The sequence below is a fragment of the Tigriopus californicus genome, chromosome 9 (assembly GCF_007210705.1).
Source record: "Tigriopus californicus strain San Diego chromosome 9, Tcal_SD_v2.1, whole genome shotgun sequence".
Taxonomy (NCBI): domain Eukaryota; kingdom Metazoa; phylum Arthropoda; class Copepoda; order Harpacticoida; family Harpacticidae; genus Tigriopus; species Tigriopus californicus.
In genome coordinates, this window is record NC_081448.1 from 2,524,347 (window position 1) to 2,541,244 (window position 16,898).

The 16,898-nt window shown below is 41.5% G+C and overlaps 2 protein-coding genes and 1 non-coding gene across 5 annotated transcripts in view; 2 read left to right on the forward strand and 1 right to left on the reverse strand.

Annotated features, from left to right (window-relative positions):
• Positions 1-2,398: 2,398 nt before the first annotated feature.
• On the reverse strand, positions 2,399-4,198 carry LOC131886832 (histone H4 transcription factor-like). Its single transcript, XM_059235249.1, has one exon. The coding sequence runs from the start codon at positions 3,837-3,839 to the stop codon at positions 2,553-2,555; it is 1,287 nt and encodes a 428-aa protein (XP_059091232.1). The 5' UTR covers positions 3,840-4,198; the 3' UTR covers positions 2,399-2,552.
• Positions 4,199-9,413: 5,215 nt separating this feature from the next.
• LOC131886347 (hydroxymethylglutaryl-CoA lyase, mitochondrial-like) overlaps positions 9,414-16,898 on the forward strand; it is a 29,598-nt gene continuing 22,113 nt past the window's right edge. The window contains exons 1-4 of one of the 3 annotated variants that reach the window (XM_059234640.1): positions 9,414-9,589; positions 11,803-12,594; positions 12,956-13,241; positions 13,521-14,238. In XM_059234640.1, coding sequence (XP_059090623.1) covers positions 11,906-12,594; positions 12,956-13,241; positions 13,521-13,733 — 1,188 coding nt within the window. In that variant the 5' untranslated portion in view covers positions 9,414-9,589; positions 11,803-11,905 and the 3' untranslated portion in view covers positions 13,734-14,238. Of the gene's footprint in view, positions 9,590-9,786; positions 9,921-11,802; positions 12,595-12,955; positions 13,242-13,520; positions 14,239-16,898 lie in introns of those variants that run through there. The other 2 variants (XM_059234641.1, XM_059234642.1) reach the window with 2 other exon arrangements.
• LOC131887520 (U6 spliceosomal RNA) lies at positions 10,280-10,386 on the forward strand. The gene has a single exon (XR_009374043.1). It is a non-coding gene; the product is annotated as a U6 spliceosomal RNA (small nuclear RNA).

Sequence of the window (16,898 nt, forward strand, 5' to 3'; positions counted from 1 at the left end):
GCAGATCATCGTCCATTGGCATGGTTGAAGAGGAAGAAAGATTGCAATGGGAAGTTGGGGCGATCGGCATTACGACTGGCCGAGTTTGAATTTGAAACCAAGCATATTGCTGGATGGAGCGAACAATCAGGATGCAGATTGCCTCTCGAGAGTAGTTTCAAGCATGGAAGGAAGGGAAAACTTGAAAAGAGCTCAAGACGATGGTCGTGGACTTCGAGATGCAATGGAGAAGGAACGAGTCAAGTTTATCCTAAAGGACGGAGTGTGGTTTCGCAGGGTGGAAGATGAACTCAAATTGTGTATGCCGGCGTCCCGCAAGGAAGATATTTGGATCGAGTTCCACGAAAACTTGGGGCATGTGGGACCACGGAAGGTTCTGGCTTTGGTAAAGGAACGATTCTTCTGGCCGAAAATGAGGGACGATATGAAAAGATGGGCGAACAAATGCGGAACATGTGCTGAAAAGAAAGATTTTCTCCCGCAACCACGGACACCACCAATGATCGTTGTGGACGATAGTCACTTGGAACCGATGGAGAAGGTGGCAATTGATGTCATGGGGCCGTTTCCTCAGTCCGACCTGCTGGTGTTTATGGACTGTTTCTCAAAATGGGCGGAAGCAAAACCTGTTGAACAAGTGGGAGCGAGGGTTTTGATCGATTGGTTTATCAATGACATCATGCCAAGGTTGGGGTACCGAGGGAGGTGATCCTTGACCAAGGATCGGACATGCTGTCTAAGGAGTTTAAGGATTTTTGTTAAGACTTGGGGATGAAGCAGTTGGTGACAACACCGTATCATCATTAGTCAAATCCCGTCCAGAGGTTGAACCGCTCGTTGCACAACCAAGTCAGAATATTTGTGGATGACCACCAGAGAGATTGGCCGCTTCATGTGACTTTTGTGTTGCTTGGTTATCGCACAACGATGCATTCATCTATGAGAGTGTCGCCTTTTGAGGTAGAAAGCCAAGATTCCCAGTGGATTGAAATTTAGAACAATTTTGAATGAGCCTAAGGGAATGGACGAGTTTTTGCAACGAATGGTAATTTATAGGACGAACTCAAGAAGCGTGATTCGCACCAAGACGAAAAAAGAAAATTGGAGAACGACAAGAGACACCAAGTGCCGCTAAGGAGTCTTCAGATTGGGGATGAAGAGGCAACGATTTGGCTCTGGACAGAGCAAGTAGTTGGGTGCATTATGGATTGGACTGTTCTGACTTGTGGAACAGATTAACGGTGTAACTTGGAAGATCGAAGGAGAAGACGGAAAATCAAAGATCGTACATGTCAACCTATTGAAGAAATCCGAAGACGATGGAGCAAATTTGGCTTTACTTCGAGGACGAGGAAGACATTAAAAGATGCCCACGAAATGATTGAAACTTGATTTTGAGATGCAAGGATCTGGTGGGAAGATGTAGCCTCCTCGGCGCCGATTAGCACCAATTGCGTTCTTCCTTTACTCAGACTAATTATCAACATGTTTAATCAATAGAATATACAACCATAGTTCGTTTTGACCCACTGATTTGTCTATACTACCAAATACCTGATGCCAACATATTTCCGCCACCTGGAAATACTTCTTTGGAAATGTTGCAAATGGCAGGTCTGAAAAAAAAACTCAAATTATATGCGTTGGTAGTATACAAGCGTTGAACCAGTAGTAGGATTTAAGTCAGACTTGGAACAGTTTTTGAAATTAATTCCTGATCAACCATATATTCAAGGGTTAGCCAGATCCGCCAACTATAGTTCGTTGGTCGATCAAATAATAGATGATAATAAATGTTAAGCAAAATGAATATATTTTTCGTCTTGAACTACTGCGATTCCATTGCCAGTAGCTGTAAGGAAGTTCGCAAAATTAAGAATGGGAACAGCTTAAGTAAGTCTATCTTTCATTAGAAAACAAAATATTGAAAGATGAATTAAACGCAAAAATGTACAGTGAAACAATTACCTGCTACGATCTTGTGATGGCCTCGGTCCCCTTCAATTCTAGATAACATTTTGCTCCCCTCGTCCGGCCATTTTTCTAAATTAATGGCATTTAGTACCGTGTACTCTGTGCATTTGGAAGCACCTTCACGTCCTCGAGAATCTAGGTTAATCAAGACAACGAATTCCTCCTGACCTTTGTTTAATATATCCGCAGGTCTAAGACTAAATGGCTAGGCCAATCCGCAGACGAAAATACCAATCTTGAGTAAAGCTCAAATGCAATGAAGATTTCACTATTGCAAGCAAAATGAAATCCCATCTACTGTGAATTAAACTCTTGTCCTTAACAATACCATTCTCTTCGGTGCCACAAATTCAGTTGCAACAAAATTGTCAAACAACTGCGCTTGTGTGAACTAGGAAAAGGCCTTAAATATGACTCATAAACATTGCCAGGTAAATTCGTTTCTATATCCAAATCACTATACCGGAATTTAAACATAGTATTTGTAGCACAGTCAAACCACTACAAGTGGCGGAGATAAAAAAAAAATCACCATTCTAAAGGCAAGTACGTGAGAATCGTCGGCACTAAATGTTGACTTAAAAGTCCGATTCTGGTTCCACCTCTTCCTCCTCCTCCATAGCAATGGGCTCGCACACCTCTTCACTCTCGAATCGAACGGTTTGTAGGTGGTAAAAACCTTCGTCGTCTTTCTTGTACCGAAATCGGGAATGCCCACTGGGCAACTTGAATTTGTGCACCCGGATGAGATGTCGACTGAGGTTCTCGCCGCAAGTGAAGCGTTTGTCACACAGATGACACAGATACATGCCCCCGAGTTTCTCGTGATCCCTCCGGATGTGATTGAGAATGGCTTTCCGGCTTCTCCGGCTGAATTCGCAGCCTTCATACGGACACACCTCTTCGAACGTGCTCAAATGACTTCGTAAATGGCTCTTGAGAGCACTCTCCGTTTTAAAAGCCTTGCCACAAACGTGACATTCGCAGGGTCGCTCTTCGTTGTGACGATAATTGATGTGGGACACTAAATTTGAGGGCGTGGCACAGGTCATATCGCAGTAAGGACACTTATAGTGATTCACATGAGACCGCATGTGATCCCTTAAGAGGCGCTCATTGGCAAAACCCTTGTTGCAATACGAGCATTTATGACTGTCGCCCAAAATCTGTCGATCGCAATGATCCATCAGTTTGAAGCGAGACGCGAAGAGACCACCGCAATTGGGACATCCAACGGCTCGCTCTTGACTGTGAGTCTTTAAATGACCCTTTAATTTGGACGCACTGCCCACCTTGACCTGGCAATCCGCCCACTGACAAGCGATCTCTCCCTTGACATGCCGCATCTCCTCGCCGTGACTGTCCACGTGCCAGTAGAATTTCTGGACCTCTTCAAATTCCTGTACGCCCATATCACAGCCGACCCAGCCGCATTTCAGTGCCATCGTCACATCGGGCACACAATTGCGCTGATGATCGTCCAGATTACACCTATTTAAACCCGCTTTCTCGATGGCCATCCGGCCTAACCACTTAATTTTGGTGTGATAAGCATGATAGTTAATGTGTCGAATCATTTCTCGCGCTCGGGGCGTTTCAAAGCCGCATTCCTGCCAGAGACAAACGAAAACCCGATCGACCGTACTGGAATCCCCACTCTCAGTCAATCTAACCGTTACATCCTTCAAATGACCTGAGACATGAGACAAATACTCTAGCAAGTTAGAAGAGGCTGGCTCTGAACACGCCTCCCATTCGCATTCCAGAACCAAGTCATCAGGAGCAGTGCCTCTTAGTTTACTTAAGGGCGTGACCAAGCGAGTTTTACTGATGAAATCGGGTTTCATGGCTTTAGGCGTGACCATCGGTGTGATGAAGAACGTGACCTCACTGTTTCCTGCCAAAATCGTTTCGTTGGGATCAAACCAGGCCTGATATGGTGGAGGTTCAGGCTCTTCTTAGAGGGCAGGATTGGCGGGAAACGGAGCGGGTTGGAGATCGTGGAATACTTTGACGGGATCATTTTCGTGCTCAGAACCCAATTCGGGAACCTCTCCGGGCTCGTCGATGGCTTGCTCCAAGGCCGACATTGTGATAGGAGGAGATGAGACCTTGAAGAGAAGCCTTGATAGGCCTGGACCGTCCTGTTCCACTCCACAAAGTTCAAAATTGAGCACTGGCGTTCAACAGAGTTCTACCACAACTCTAGCGTTATGTATCTTCCGTTTTTTTGTCAGCTGGCACTTTTTCCAAGTGGGAGTTGGTCATAGTACAACCATAGAAAACAAAAGAACGTATATAGTTATAGAATATGTAATTATCTTAATAAGAAGGCAGTAAAACAATTCATTCTCATAGCCTCACTATTCGCCTCCTTGCTGATTTTTGAGCGTTAATATTTCGAATCTCACAACTCGGATTTTTTTTCTTTACTTAATGGTTGATTATCATCCCTATTAAGTCTTTGCATCCGTGTCCTGCAAGATAAGGAGCCTTGCATCAAAGAGGTCTTGGCGTTGGATTGCATTAGGTCAGGTCAGGTTAAGTGAGGTGTGGCTAAATTCCCTAAAAAGGGCCAAAACAACAGCGCTCGAAGAAACGGAAGATGTTTTACGGCCATACAAGTTCAGATCGACTATTGTTCAGGGAACGCATCTTATAGATTCGAGAGAACAAATTTGTATTGAGGCAAAGGATGAAATATACGTACACTGAAATAATGCAAAATGAAATGAGCGCAAACAATTGATCATAAAATCTTAACTTTTTTTCATTTGAAAAGGTTTCAAAACTTAGAACTGGCTTTAGTTTGTACCTGAAAAAGCTATGTAATCTGAAAGAAGCTAGAGGGCGCAAGCTGTATTTGAATCTCAGGAATTGAGTCGTACTTAACTGCCAAATTACTTCAGCGTAATTTTGAAGAACTAAACATAACCACATAGTGGGTACTAATGTTACTCATAAAAACGTTTTTGGACAAGAAACCATCATTCTTGGGGATGATGGCTAATTGATGAACCAAGGAAATATTCAATTATGTCAAAGCTCGGGAAACACGTGGCCATCAACCAAAGGATCCTTTCATATGATGCAAAACACCATCCTTCCTCGGTATGAAAATTAACATTATCGGAACCTTTGGCTCATTCGATAACCATAAATTAAACTGCATTGTACGATTGGAAGTGCCCATTTATGCGCGTATAATTGGTACTGCGCGGAACCAAAAATACTGATTATATTCGAGATTTACATCGTTTCAGAACAAAAGGCACCATGCTCAACGAAGCATCATTAAACTGGCCATTGTCTTTCACAGCATATAATTGCCTTCAAATTATTGAAACGTCGACTTTCTTCCCTAAAAGCCCTGCCACCAATCACACAACGAACGAACGTTCCTGTCATTATTTATGCATCACTCCGATCATTTCCCAAGTAAGTTCCGTAAGTTCCCACTCCTCTTCTCAAAAGTCACCTACGACGTAAGTCGTTTTAAAGCTGGTCGAGATATTATTAACGTTATTGATTTGGTTGCGACTACTGTTTAACGCAATCAATATCCAGGGGAGAAAAGACGCAGTACGTTATGGCAGTAGAAACGTTTGCTCTTCTTTTGAATTTTCCTATCTAGTCTACTACGTATGCAGCAATGAAATATTCAGGCCTACGTTTTCGATCATAGCCTGAAACCAAAGCGTTCCGATTTTGGGTGATCGTATTCTTGAAGGCAGGCAGACCTTCAATTTTCCAATTTCCATTGAAGCGCGTTACGATCATCATCCTCATCAAAGTGCCTTGAATTTACCCTTGACTTTAAGGACAAATACAAATTAACCGATTGGCCATGTACCCTCCGAGCTACAACCTACAGGGTGCCAAAAGGTCTTCCTCATTCGACAACATTCACTCCCAATGGTTGCTTCGTTCAATGTCGCCCTGTGCTAAACTTTAATGTTTCTGACATCAATTACACGCATTCATTTTATCAATGTGCTAAATTAATCAAGGATAAATGATGCCCTGAGACATAGATCATGATGGCGAATGCATTGGCATATAATTGTAGACTTATTGGGAATGAAAATTCAACCTAACATTCTACCTTTACCTCGGAGATTGACGTCAATGCTTCCACTACCCACATATCAAATTCATGGAAGGCTTCCCGGGTAATTGAGATTCCTAAGGAGGAACTTAATCCCTTTGGAAGAAGGAAGGAAGCTCTTTGATTCTTTTGCTTCAAATTATGATCCCTTGCAAATGGCCTTCAATGGTGGGCCTACAAGGGTAGGCCCTGTTGCCAAGAAATTTGTCTGTGCGATGCAACTGCCTTACATTTCCGTTCTGGAGGAAGAACTGCTAATACATCCTTATCTTGTGCCGAGTTCGAAAACATTGTTCAATGTTCTTATCCATCAGAAATAACGACACTGCAATCCTCATCTGGTTCAATCAAGGAAGACTTAGCGCCCCCAAAACGAAGATTCAAGCAATCTTAAACTGGGCTGAAGGTTTTTATTGGTTCATAGTTCCTTCTTCCGGTTTGAGTCGAGAGTTAGGCGTGTGTATTTCATAACACCAGAAAGATGGCTTTACCCACGTTGGTGCGTCCATATCCTGGTAGATAAGGCTGGAGGCAAAATCTCAAATCTTCTGTTGCGGCAATTTGTGTCCTTATGATTGTGATGTTTAAGTAAAGAAACGTAATGGGGAGCTAGCTGTGTACGCGTACATACTGTATGACGCCTTTGATGTGTGTGTTGAATGGATTCGTTGTAGAAAATTCAAGAAAGGTTGAACTTGCCAAGTCACCAATCAATGCGGCCCACACTAACTCATTCGTTCGGGAACTGGAATGCATGATTGTGAATTTGTTGAAGTATGTGAGGTCGAGGAACCAAAAAAGAGATCATTAGAATATGGAAATTCAAGTGCGGTTTCGGAGCTTGGCAATGAGATTGTCATGAATATTTGAAACAGCTGTGTGGAATATTGGAGTATTCATTTGTATTACTGACCCGCTGTAATTTCGAATTTGGCATGATGTAGCATTGCAATTTTGTGTAAGTTGTCCTTTTTTGCGCATTATCATGTTTTGCAATATGCTTTGTATATACATATGCCATGGTTTAATGAAATAGCTTCAGGGTCTCACCTCGAATTGCCCCCTTAGGTACTTTTTGATTGAAATAATTCAAGGTGGTAATGAGAGTTGGATGGAAATTTCTCAAATGCCTAGATTAATTTCTCAACTACGTATTCACTGGAACTTCCCATTATTGTTTACAAGTGTATCCCGTTCGTACTATATTAGGCCAATGAATATAACAGAGCTAGAGATTCTTTTCCGATGAATCCAATTTACGTTCTCAATTAGAGGCCATAATAAGGGCCTTCTCTTTTTCGTCCAAGGACCAAGCAACCACTTCTCTTATTTCAAAGTAAACCTCTCCTATTTCCCCGGGAGAGCTAATCCGTATAGACCAAAATTGGCTTGATCTATTAATGGGTATGCATGAGAATAATAGGATTTTTTCCTTTCATAATTAGGCGCCAACATTGTAACCGATTCTTCTATTCATTTTAGAAATGATCTGCTTACGCCCCATCATAGTATTTTTTCGGATATCTGACATAATCCACATGACTAGCACCCAACCACCACCAACTATGAAGTGGTTCGAAAAGAACGAGGTCACGATAGCCACAACACATGAATTGGGTATTACTTCTTCCCTCATAATGGCCCCTTGGTTGAGGCTTCCAATACCACCAACCACAGGACCAGTCGTCGGGCCAGTTGGTGGCCTAGCTTCATTGCTTGCCTCAAAGCTTGCTTCAAAGCTTGCCAGCTTTGGTTCGTGAGGAGAAGATTTTCCCGAACATCTTTGCATGATCTCTTCTTGCCTTCAAGAAGTTGGCCCGAGACAGGCAGAAAACGCAGAATTGGTGGAATAGGATGATGCATCAAAGCGTGCCAGGGTTGTTGGGAGGGTCATCAACCTTTTGCTCCGCAAGAAAAGGCCACTTCGAGAAGGTACCACTGCCCTGAGTCACTGAAAATGGGAATGCATGATCCAGGATCACCTTCGAAATAATGAACGTCAACACGACACACTAAATGACGTTATTATTATGCAAATTGTCATTTGACGTTAATGAAACTTGTCAGCCCCATGAGCCATGAGTCAGGAAGACTAAAATGCTGGTTTTTAAGTCATAATATACCCATTTGTCAGGGATGTGGTAATGCCTAAACTGCAGTTGTTGGAACACGTAAAGAGAGGGCAGAGTTAATGCGCTCGTGTACTAAAGAATGAAAATACGTGCCTGTAAAGTTGTCAATTTGACATTCATGGGAAATATTTCCGTCGAGACTCTGCCGTGCCTTTCATTTTAAGCCATCAACTTATCTAGAAAAGCAACAATAGTGACTTTCATTTCAACTCTTGCATGGATCAATATTAGCCTCATAAGAGAAATAGTTTTCACGTGAATTCCTCTTTTTGATTCAAAATTACGACTTATTAAGGCATTAATTCTTCAACGAACTGATTAGTTACTTAGTTTTCCTTTTGTAGTTTAGATAAACACGAAAAAAATGCACAGTGTTTGAGTTTAAGTCTCATTTCGAAGAAAAGTACCCAATTGGATCATCATCTCTTTACAAATGAAAAGGTCATATGATATTTTAGGGTAAGCCGGAGGCAGAGCAAACAGCATAGCAGAGATTAGATGAATATTAAGTCCCGAAAATTCCTCAAAGGAAACGTCGATGCCGGCAATTCCCATCACTAAGCTACATGATTGTGCTGCAACTTTCTTTCATACTGGATCCCTTGAATAGTGCCCTTAATGTGTTGACGAAAATCATAATAAGTGCGAGAGTTGGCAATCGTCAGATTTTGTTTGATCCTAAACCTATGGAACATGGACAGGGCCACTGAGTTGGATAATTCAACAAATTTGATTGGAGAAAAAAGTTGCTAGAATCACTCTACTTCATTCATTTTAGGCCCTATATGTTTTGACCAACAAAACCAGCCATCATTAAGTAAAGACGTGTTAGAAAATCTGGACTTAGGTTAAACTTTTCAAACGGGTCCAGTTTTTTAAAGTAATGAAAAGACCGTTTTGACTCGAGTCGGGTCTCTGTTAAAAACTTACTCGCAGCCCTACATGATTTGGCTCAGCCTTCTAGAAGAGCACAAATCCGGTTTAGTAAATCGTAAAGTCAGCGCTGACAGATCTGACTCTTCAAGAGCCAGTTGTGTCTCTTGCCACTCGATCCTGTGTGAATAATCTAAAGGATTAGGATTTTTACCCCACCGTCTGATTTTAAATTACGCAGGAAATTAACCGACAAAGGCAAGCCAACCCCAGTAACACTGCTAAACGAGATATCGTATATAGATGAATACATTTTGGTTGGTATGAATCGAGTACTCGCAACACTGTTTAGTGACTAAAGAATTGAGAATCATGGACACGTGGTTATTTTTGGAAAGTTAAATTTTATTTTTGTTAAGTATACGTGATCGTGACTTGTGAATTTACTCAACTTATCCCCGTTTAAAGCATTGCAGACTTCGCCAAATCCTTCAGATGACAGGTAGGACCTCCTACTCACTTCTTGGAATACGAGTTTGACCTTCAGTACCTATGCATGGTTCTCTAATTCTATGTTAATCTAATATACTCGAATCCTGCCTACTGAACTACGAGATTAGTGAAGAGAACTTCGACGTAACCTAGATAATAGCTTGATGACGGCAAAGCCCACCACGATCCTGTTTTGGCTGCTTTCTTCCTCGCCTGATTTAGTGCTTTTCCTGCATTCATTCTTTTGGAAAGCTCGGTTCTCCTCTGCCGAAGGGGAAAGGCTCGCCAGAAAAGGCCAGGAAAGGCCTTGTTAGCCGGAAAAACCCGTGTCGTCAGCAAAAGTAAGGCCATTCATTGGAGGAGGAGGTTGGTAGTCCTGGTACCCAACGCCTCTTAGTTTGCTTCCATTCCTCGAAGACCGATTCAGAGGCCTTGTGGTTTTAAGCATATGTACTTTGGAGCCAGAAAACTATCATACGATTATTATTACGGTTGTCTAACGTTTTCCAAATAGGAAATAAGTTTTTTTCTATACTAAGTAATCAATGGAAAAAAATGATATGGTAGAAATATCTTCACATTTTCTTGCGAGTAAAGTGATGTGAGGCTAAAGGTTACACCAATGTTATGGACAAATCCTTGGACTAGTTAACATGCTAGTTGTGGGTGTATAAGAGTCCAACTTTTTCCCCTCATCGTTGTACTTGCTTCGGCAGTACATATACTAAAATTGGAACGATACAGAGAAGATTAGCATGGCCCCTGCGCAAGGATGACACGCAAAATCGTGAAGCGTTCCACATTTTTTGCCTCCGCTTTACTTGGATGAGCAAATTTGTTCTTTAACTATTGGTCAAGAAATGTATATCTTCGATGTTATTTAGCTAAAACTGCTCTCCTCGCTTCTCTCGGACGTACCAGCTTCGTAAAGTTTCAGTGTTCGAATCCACCTGAGTCCAAAAGCATTGAACTTTGGGGGGAAGGGAAGAGGAAGTTATTTTCGGTGACAATACCATAACCTAGAGGGCTAGTCAACATAACCTGATACAGAGTTCGTAATTAACCAACAGCATCATGTAGATGGGTTGTATTTCAACTATGAAGCGTTTTGTATCAGTGCGCATATAAAGGTGTGCGCAATGGATACAAAAGCAATATTAATTCCTGTTTACAGTCCCAACCAAGAGCTGAGGACTTCCTTAAATTTTTCTCTCGGTTACTATCTTTAAAGATATGATGAGATGTCGAGTTATCGATCGTTAGAATCGCAATTCTTAGGCCTTGATGTGTGTTTTGACACGAATCCCATGTTTTTGTGGCATGAATTAGTGTCGTCAGGACTCATCCACCGGTTCGAGATTGCAATCAAATTCAGTTTGAGGAAACATTTTAGTAGTGAGGAAGTGCATTTGTTGAATCTAACTTTCACACATTTTGCTTCACTCATCATTTAAAATGTTCTAGCAGCATTTGGTTAATTATTTGTAACCCTGATTCCTACAATGCCTAACCAGCGCAACATTGATTGCTAAGCGACAAATCAGTGTACCTGCACCATGTACAGTATACGTTTTTAACGTTTGTCCAATTTAGGTTGTCTCTACCACGTTGAAAACCAGTCTCCTTTGATAGAAATAGAACGTAAATATTAGAATGAAGATTTCAGCTCTTGATACTTCGCATGTTCTACGAAACTTCAGAGTGAATTAGATTCTTCCATTCATCATGCTAAAACAGTAAATTCAAAAATGATTAACCCATTAGGCTCGTTCAACGGGAAGATTCGTTTGAAAAGAGAGAAAACGCAAAGATATCCCAACCATTTCTTTTCGGATCATCTAATTGCGGTCTTTCCTAAGGCAGGATAAGCTAGTTGTGGGTAAAAAGCCAGCTAAGCGCCATTCAATATGTATTCCAACCAAACGGGATTGGACGTTAAGTTTAGCAAATGGTCAGTTGGATGAGAGCAACTCATGTAGTGCCACATGTACTAAGCATAGTCTCATGTGGCTCGATGGCTACATCTCGTAATTTTCCTAGGCACGACCAACGAGAAATCAGGCCTTTTACTTTGTCAGAAGGCAGCCAAAGCAACTACTGGTCATGGTTCTCCTCTCCTCTATTCTACTCCTACCTCCTCTCCCCATTCTCTTCTTACATGTGAATAAAGGAAAAATTTCCGAAAGTGCTGACGAAACCTTCACTGTTGCCCCTCTACCTTAGGTTTTGAAAAGTATGCCAAATTCTTCATATACTTGGTACTGGTTTGTCTGTGAGGAGGTGTGTCTCTCCACTGCTGATACGTGGTTTAAAATACCTTTTACTTATGACGAATAAGAGGCAAGGATTGACGAAGAAAACAAATTTACCATCAAAGGTTCAACATCAAGGGAGCAAAATGAGCAAAGTTGTGAATTTTTACTCTGTGGGCCTAGTTTGCTCACTGAGCATGGCCCTCGTGGCGTACCAATACAGTGGAACATCAATGGAAGATGTGGGAGAACAAATAGCCCTCAAACTCCTGGAGATCTTGCCACGAAAGCAACAAGAAAACTTCGACTCCTTTCCCACCTCGAGTAGCAATGATTCAGATGAGGTCAATCCTCGACAAAGAGTGGTTACCGAAACGGAGGATGCGATCCTGTTGACTAAGGAGTCTAAATTCAATCCCGTGGGTCACTACAATGCCAAGCAAGCTATGGAGAAACGATATGAAGGCCTGCAGAACATTTGCATGAAGTATAGCGACTTCATGAGACCCGAGCGAGCGATGCTGAGCCAAGTTGTTCCATATGAGAGATACATCTATGATCCCCAATCTGATCTTGCCATGTGCAAGTTGGACCGTGTGGCTAAAGCAAGCTTCGTTACCTTCTTCAATCGTGGATATGTCGGAGGTACGACCGTAGATGGCAAGAAGAGTAACTTCAAGAGCAATTTTCCCAGATCCCTTAAAGATGCCAGGAAAGCCATTATTGTTCGACATCCTTTGGAGCGGCTGGTTTCTGCCTACAGGTAAAAATGATTCACGTAACAAAATCAGCTCATTGTATTGTATTCCTTTGAGCGTCTTCGCACAAGTAGTAGATATAAGTATTTTAAGTTGAACAAGAAGCATTGGCACTGGCTCGGTTCTTCCATTAAGGCCAATTGAGCATCACCACTTCCTGATTCAGTTGAATGTATGGGTGAAGAAGATTCTTGCGACTATCTCCCGCATGCATTCATCTGGCACTTCCTAGTCATTTTTCAAGAGAATGGCCATGACTGAGATCCTCTTTCACGTGTGAAGAATTGCATCCTAATTGAACTATTTTAAATTTAGCATTCAGTACAAAAGTCAATGAATTTTGATCTTATTATTTTATTTCCCCAGGTCCAAATACGAAAAAGTCTTCAATGCCCACACCAATGAAGAAGAAGGGGGCGAAATCACTTTCCAAGATTTCGTAGATATCATCTTGAGAGGACCCATGGAGTACGCTGAATTTTTGGAAGAAAACAACCTTCATGGACAATCGGTAGCTATAGATACCGGTATGATTGATGGCCTTGGCGATAGCGCTGCTTGGGATCCATATTGGAAACAATGTGGCGTCTGCAACCCTCTTAATCAACCTCATTATATTCTGCATTTGGATCACATCAAGGAGGATTCTAAAGTAAGTGTGACTATTTGAACTAATAAACTGGCAATGTTTGTTGGCCATTTAGGATAGGTTGATATCAAACTGCCTACCAACGGCCCTATAAAAAATAGTATGTGATATATTGTGTGGTCTTATTTTGGTCAAACTCCTTATCGACCGTACATTTCTGCTACTAACAATCCTGTTTAAAAATACTAATCCTATTAGATTGCTAACCGTAAGGCGTTATTAGTGTTCCGGCAAAAGTTGCCCTGCTCCAGAATCATTCTAACAAGTGTCTTTTTTCCATAGGTTTTCGCCGAATTGTTAGGCAATCGCAGTGGTCAACTGGATTGGACTGAAACTCTGTGGCAACCAAAGTCTGGAATCCGGGAGATAGAGGAGCATTACTTCTCCCAGATCTCGAAAAACGACATCCGTGACCTTTTTGACAAATATCGACTCGACCATGAACTCTTTGGTTTTTCCCCAGACTATTACATTGCTCTTGGACAGGACAGCTAAACAAAACAATTTCGACTAAATATTATCCATGACTGCGAGACACCACTGTGACATACCAAATTTTACTGACAATGGTTTGTGCAATATCTCACTCATCATATTCATAGACCGGCTTTTCTGACTCCAATCGACAAACTTGGGCATCACTTTACGGACCAACCAACTTTTTGTTACTTTTATTGCAGTATTAATGGCGAGATGCAGACGCTTACATACGAAATAAATTGTTGACAGACTGCCATGACCTTGACGTAAACACCGACTTCAGGACAAAAAACAACAACTCATTTTGCATCCTCCTAATGCATACTTGACAAAGACATGAATGTCATTCACAGTCCTATGTTTAATTGAATCAAAAGTGATGTTTTCGGTGGACAGAATGTGTTTTCGTTCTCTGATCATTTTCGTTCAGGGATAATATTCGGTTGTGGAATTAAAACGGCTCAAGGTGTTACCTTGGTTTATGTTTGCTCACGAGCTTCCATCTTGAGCCCAAACTGGATTATTTCTTGTTATTGAACGTTTTTGAACATGGGTTAGTTTTTAGCTTGCCTCATTCTTGCTCTAAAACTGGACTACTACGCAATATGAACAAGTGTCACAGTGACTTAATACTATATCATCGGGTCTACAACTGGGTTGAGGTTCAGGTATGAGAGCAATATCTCCAAGGTAAAAAGCGACAAGGGGGCGTTTAGAGACTACATTATTTTGCTTGAACATGTGGCTTCTTCCAATTAGAGCCATCTTTTACTTATTTTGTTCTTATCCCTCATTTTTAAGTGTTACATCAATCATTTATAGCCTCTTGTAATTTGTTACCAAGGAAAGCCCACTCACGTTGGGAGTCCGATATTATCCACCGGCTACTAAGGCTCCTCGCATGTACTCATATTTTTGATGCGCAATTCGAGAGTTACTCGAGTCGGTCCCCCATTCACTCTTTTCTCTCTCTCTCTTTTGCCACTCTGTCTGAATCTGAGGCCAGGAGATCCGACCGAGTTGGGCCACTTTACCAGAGGGCATTCCCTGCTTTTAGGACGACCATTTTGAATTGCTACAAAAATGTTCGTTAGGCCTACGCGTAGTTAGTTTTCGATTGTTGGCTTGAATCGATGTGCTTATAAAAATGAATTTAGGACAGCACACCTGTAAGCCATGTTGATATCCGGGTTTGATGTGTCATGAAATTATCATGAAATGATATTTTGCTTAGATTTTGGGGCATGTGTGATGATTTAGATGATACTATTTAGTGACTATTGAAGAGGCTCTCCAATTTCTAATTTGTTGGCCAAGTTTTCATGTGTTGAAACTAGTCACCCTAGTGTTAGGCTGTAAGGGAAGGGAAGCTGCTTGCTGCCAAGCGACCCCCTCTTCAATGATGGCGTTCTCAATGAAAGAGGGACCGACTCTGGAGCATTCCTTCACTAAATGACTTTGATGTCTGTTCTATGTATGCCCTCAGAGCTGCTTCGTCAATCTGTGGCAAACAAGTCAGTCCCTTGTGGATGATCAAGTACAGCTTCTTTCTTTATTTGGCTATCCGTACTACTTTGAAATGACATTCTCTGAAAAATTAGTTTCATAAATAAGAATTGATTTTGCCAACTATTTTTTACATACGGTTCCGGTTTTTAAAACCTTTGGACGTTATCGGTAAGCATAGTGTCAAATTTTGGTGTAAATCTCTGTTCAAAGCCCCGCAATTCCAGACCAGACAAAAACCGTAGTGCTTGCTCAGCTAATAATCAAATAAAAGCCAGAATCGGCCACACCGAAATGCCTTTGCTTTTCACTTCAACGCTCTTTTCGTGGATAGAAGCCAATTTTGTCATCAAATTTGCTATCATCCCTGCAAGGTGATGCAATTATACCTAGTTCAGTCGTTCGTAGAATGCCCTTGATTTATGCTTTTCGGTAATCGGGAGGGAAGGGGAGGCCTTTGATGGCGATGAATCCAATGAAAAGTTGACATTTTTTGTAAAAAGGAGAACATCATGAGACGTCATAAGCTCTTGAAAGAAGGAAATGAAGAACCTTTGATATTTTTTCGGTTCCCAGTCGCCTCATGACAAAAGTCTGATCCTTGGAGGTTGTAGTAAAGACGGAAGCCGCTCATTTTTAGGGGAAGAACGTCTCTGACATTTTAATAACTGAAGGATGTTATGTTGGTTCATCCTGTTCTTAGCCATGACAGAAAGTAACCATCAATATCCACCCATTCTGCATATTTTCAAGCCATCAATGCATCTAAGAGATTTCAGTAATGATTTGTTGAAATTGTATACTTGAGCCATAACTGCCAATTTCCAAAATGGCTGGACTTGGGCGTTCAGGTAGAAGTCCAATCATGTGGCACTTAAACAGGGGAGAGAGGTTCAAAGTCTGACATGATCACGCTGCTCATACCACTCAAAAGTAATCTATATCTTTTTAATTTATTAGATGACAACTTCTCGTCTTCTCTTACGTCAATGACGTTTTTAATGTTGAGAAACATGTGTGACTGAAAGACTCAACGTTTGCCTGAAATGACAATATTTGCCAAATGCTTTGACTGCTTTGAGAAATGTGTATTTACAAAGATATTTAGTAAAAGCGTCTCGCCACGTATCAGATGAGAAATTGAGTTTGTCTAGTTGTTAGGCGTGATTATAACGTGCGTGAGGGAAAGCTCAAACTCTTGCAGATGGAGGCAACGGTTCTTTTGGCCGCCTAATTCACTCGTTCTCGCCCCCTTTGGCGTGAGTCACAAAGATCACTATTTTGGGGGAACATATTTGGGAGGGATGCCAATTGCTTTCAAAAACAAATAGCGATCCACCTGCCCTTCTCTTCAAATTGTTCATCTGCCTCGATTTTGAGTGGGAGTTGGTCTTCAATGTCATTTGAAATCCTCTTTTTTAGAAATGGTTGAGAAACTAACTGTCTGCATGACGAGTTGGAGGACGAGTCTGAAAATGTCATTGAGGGATGATCTGGTCTGTTTCGAGCTATTTCTCTTTTTCCCAACACCATTTGGTTCTTCAAATCTGAAAAGATATCAGTTGGTCACTCTGATTCATTGTGTGAGAAAATGATTCGGAGTTTTTTTTCTCATTACTTTAAACCCCTTCGGAACATTAATCATGTCCTGTTGTTGCACAGGCGTCAAACATT

Coding starts and splice junctions, on each gene's coding strand:
- LOC131886832 (XM_059235249.1), bottom strand. CDS start 3,839: ATGGTCACGCCTAAAGCCATGAAACCCGATTTCATCAGTAAAACTCGC.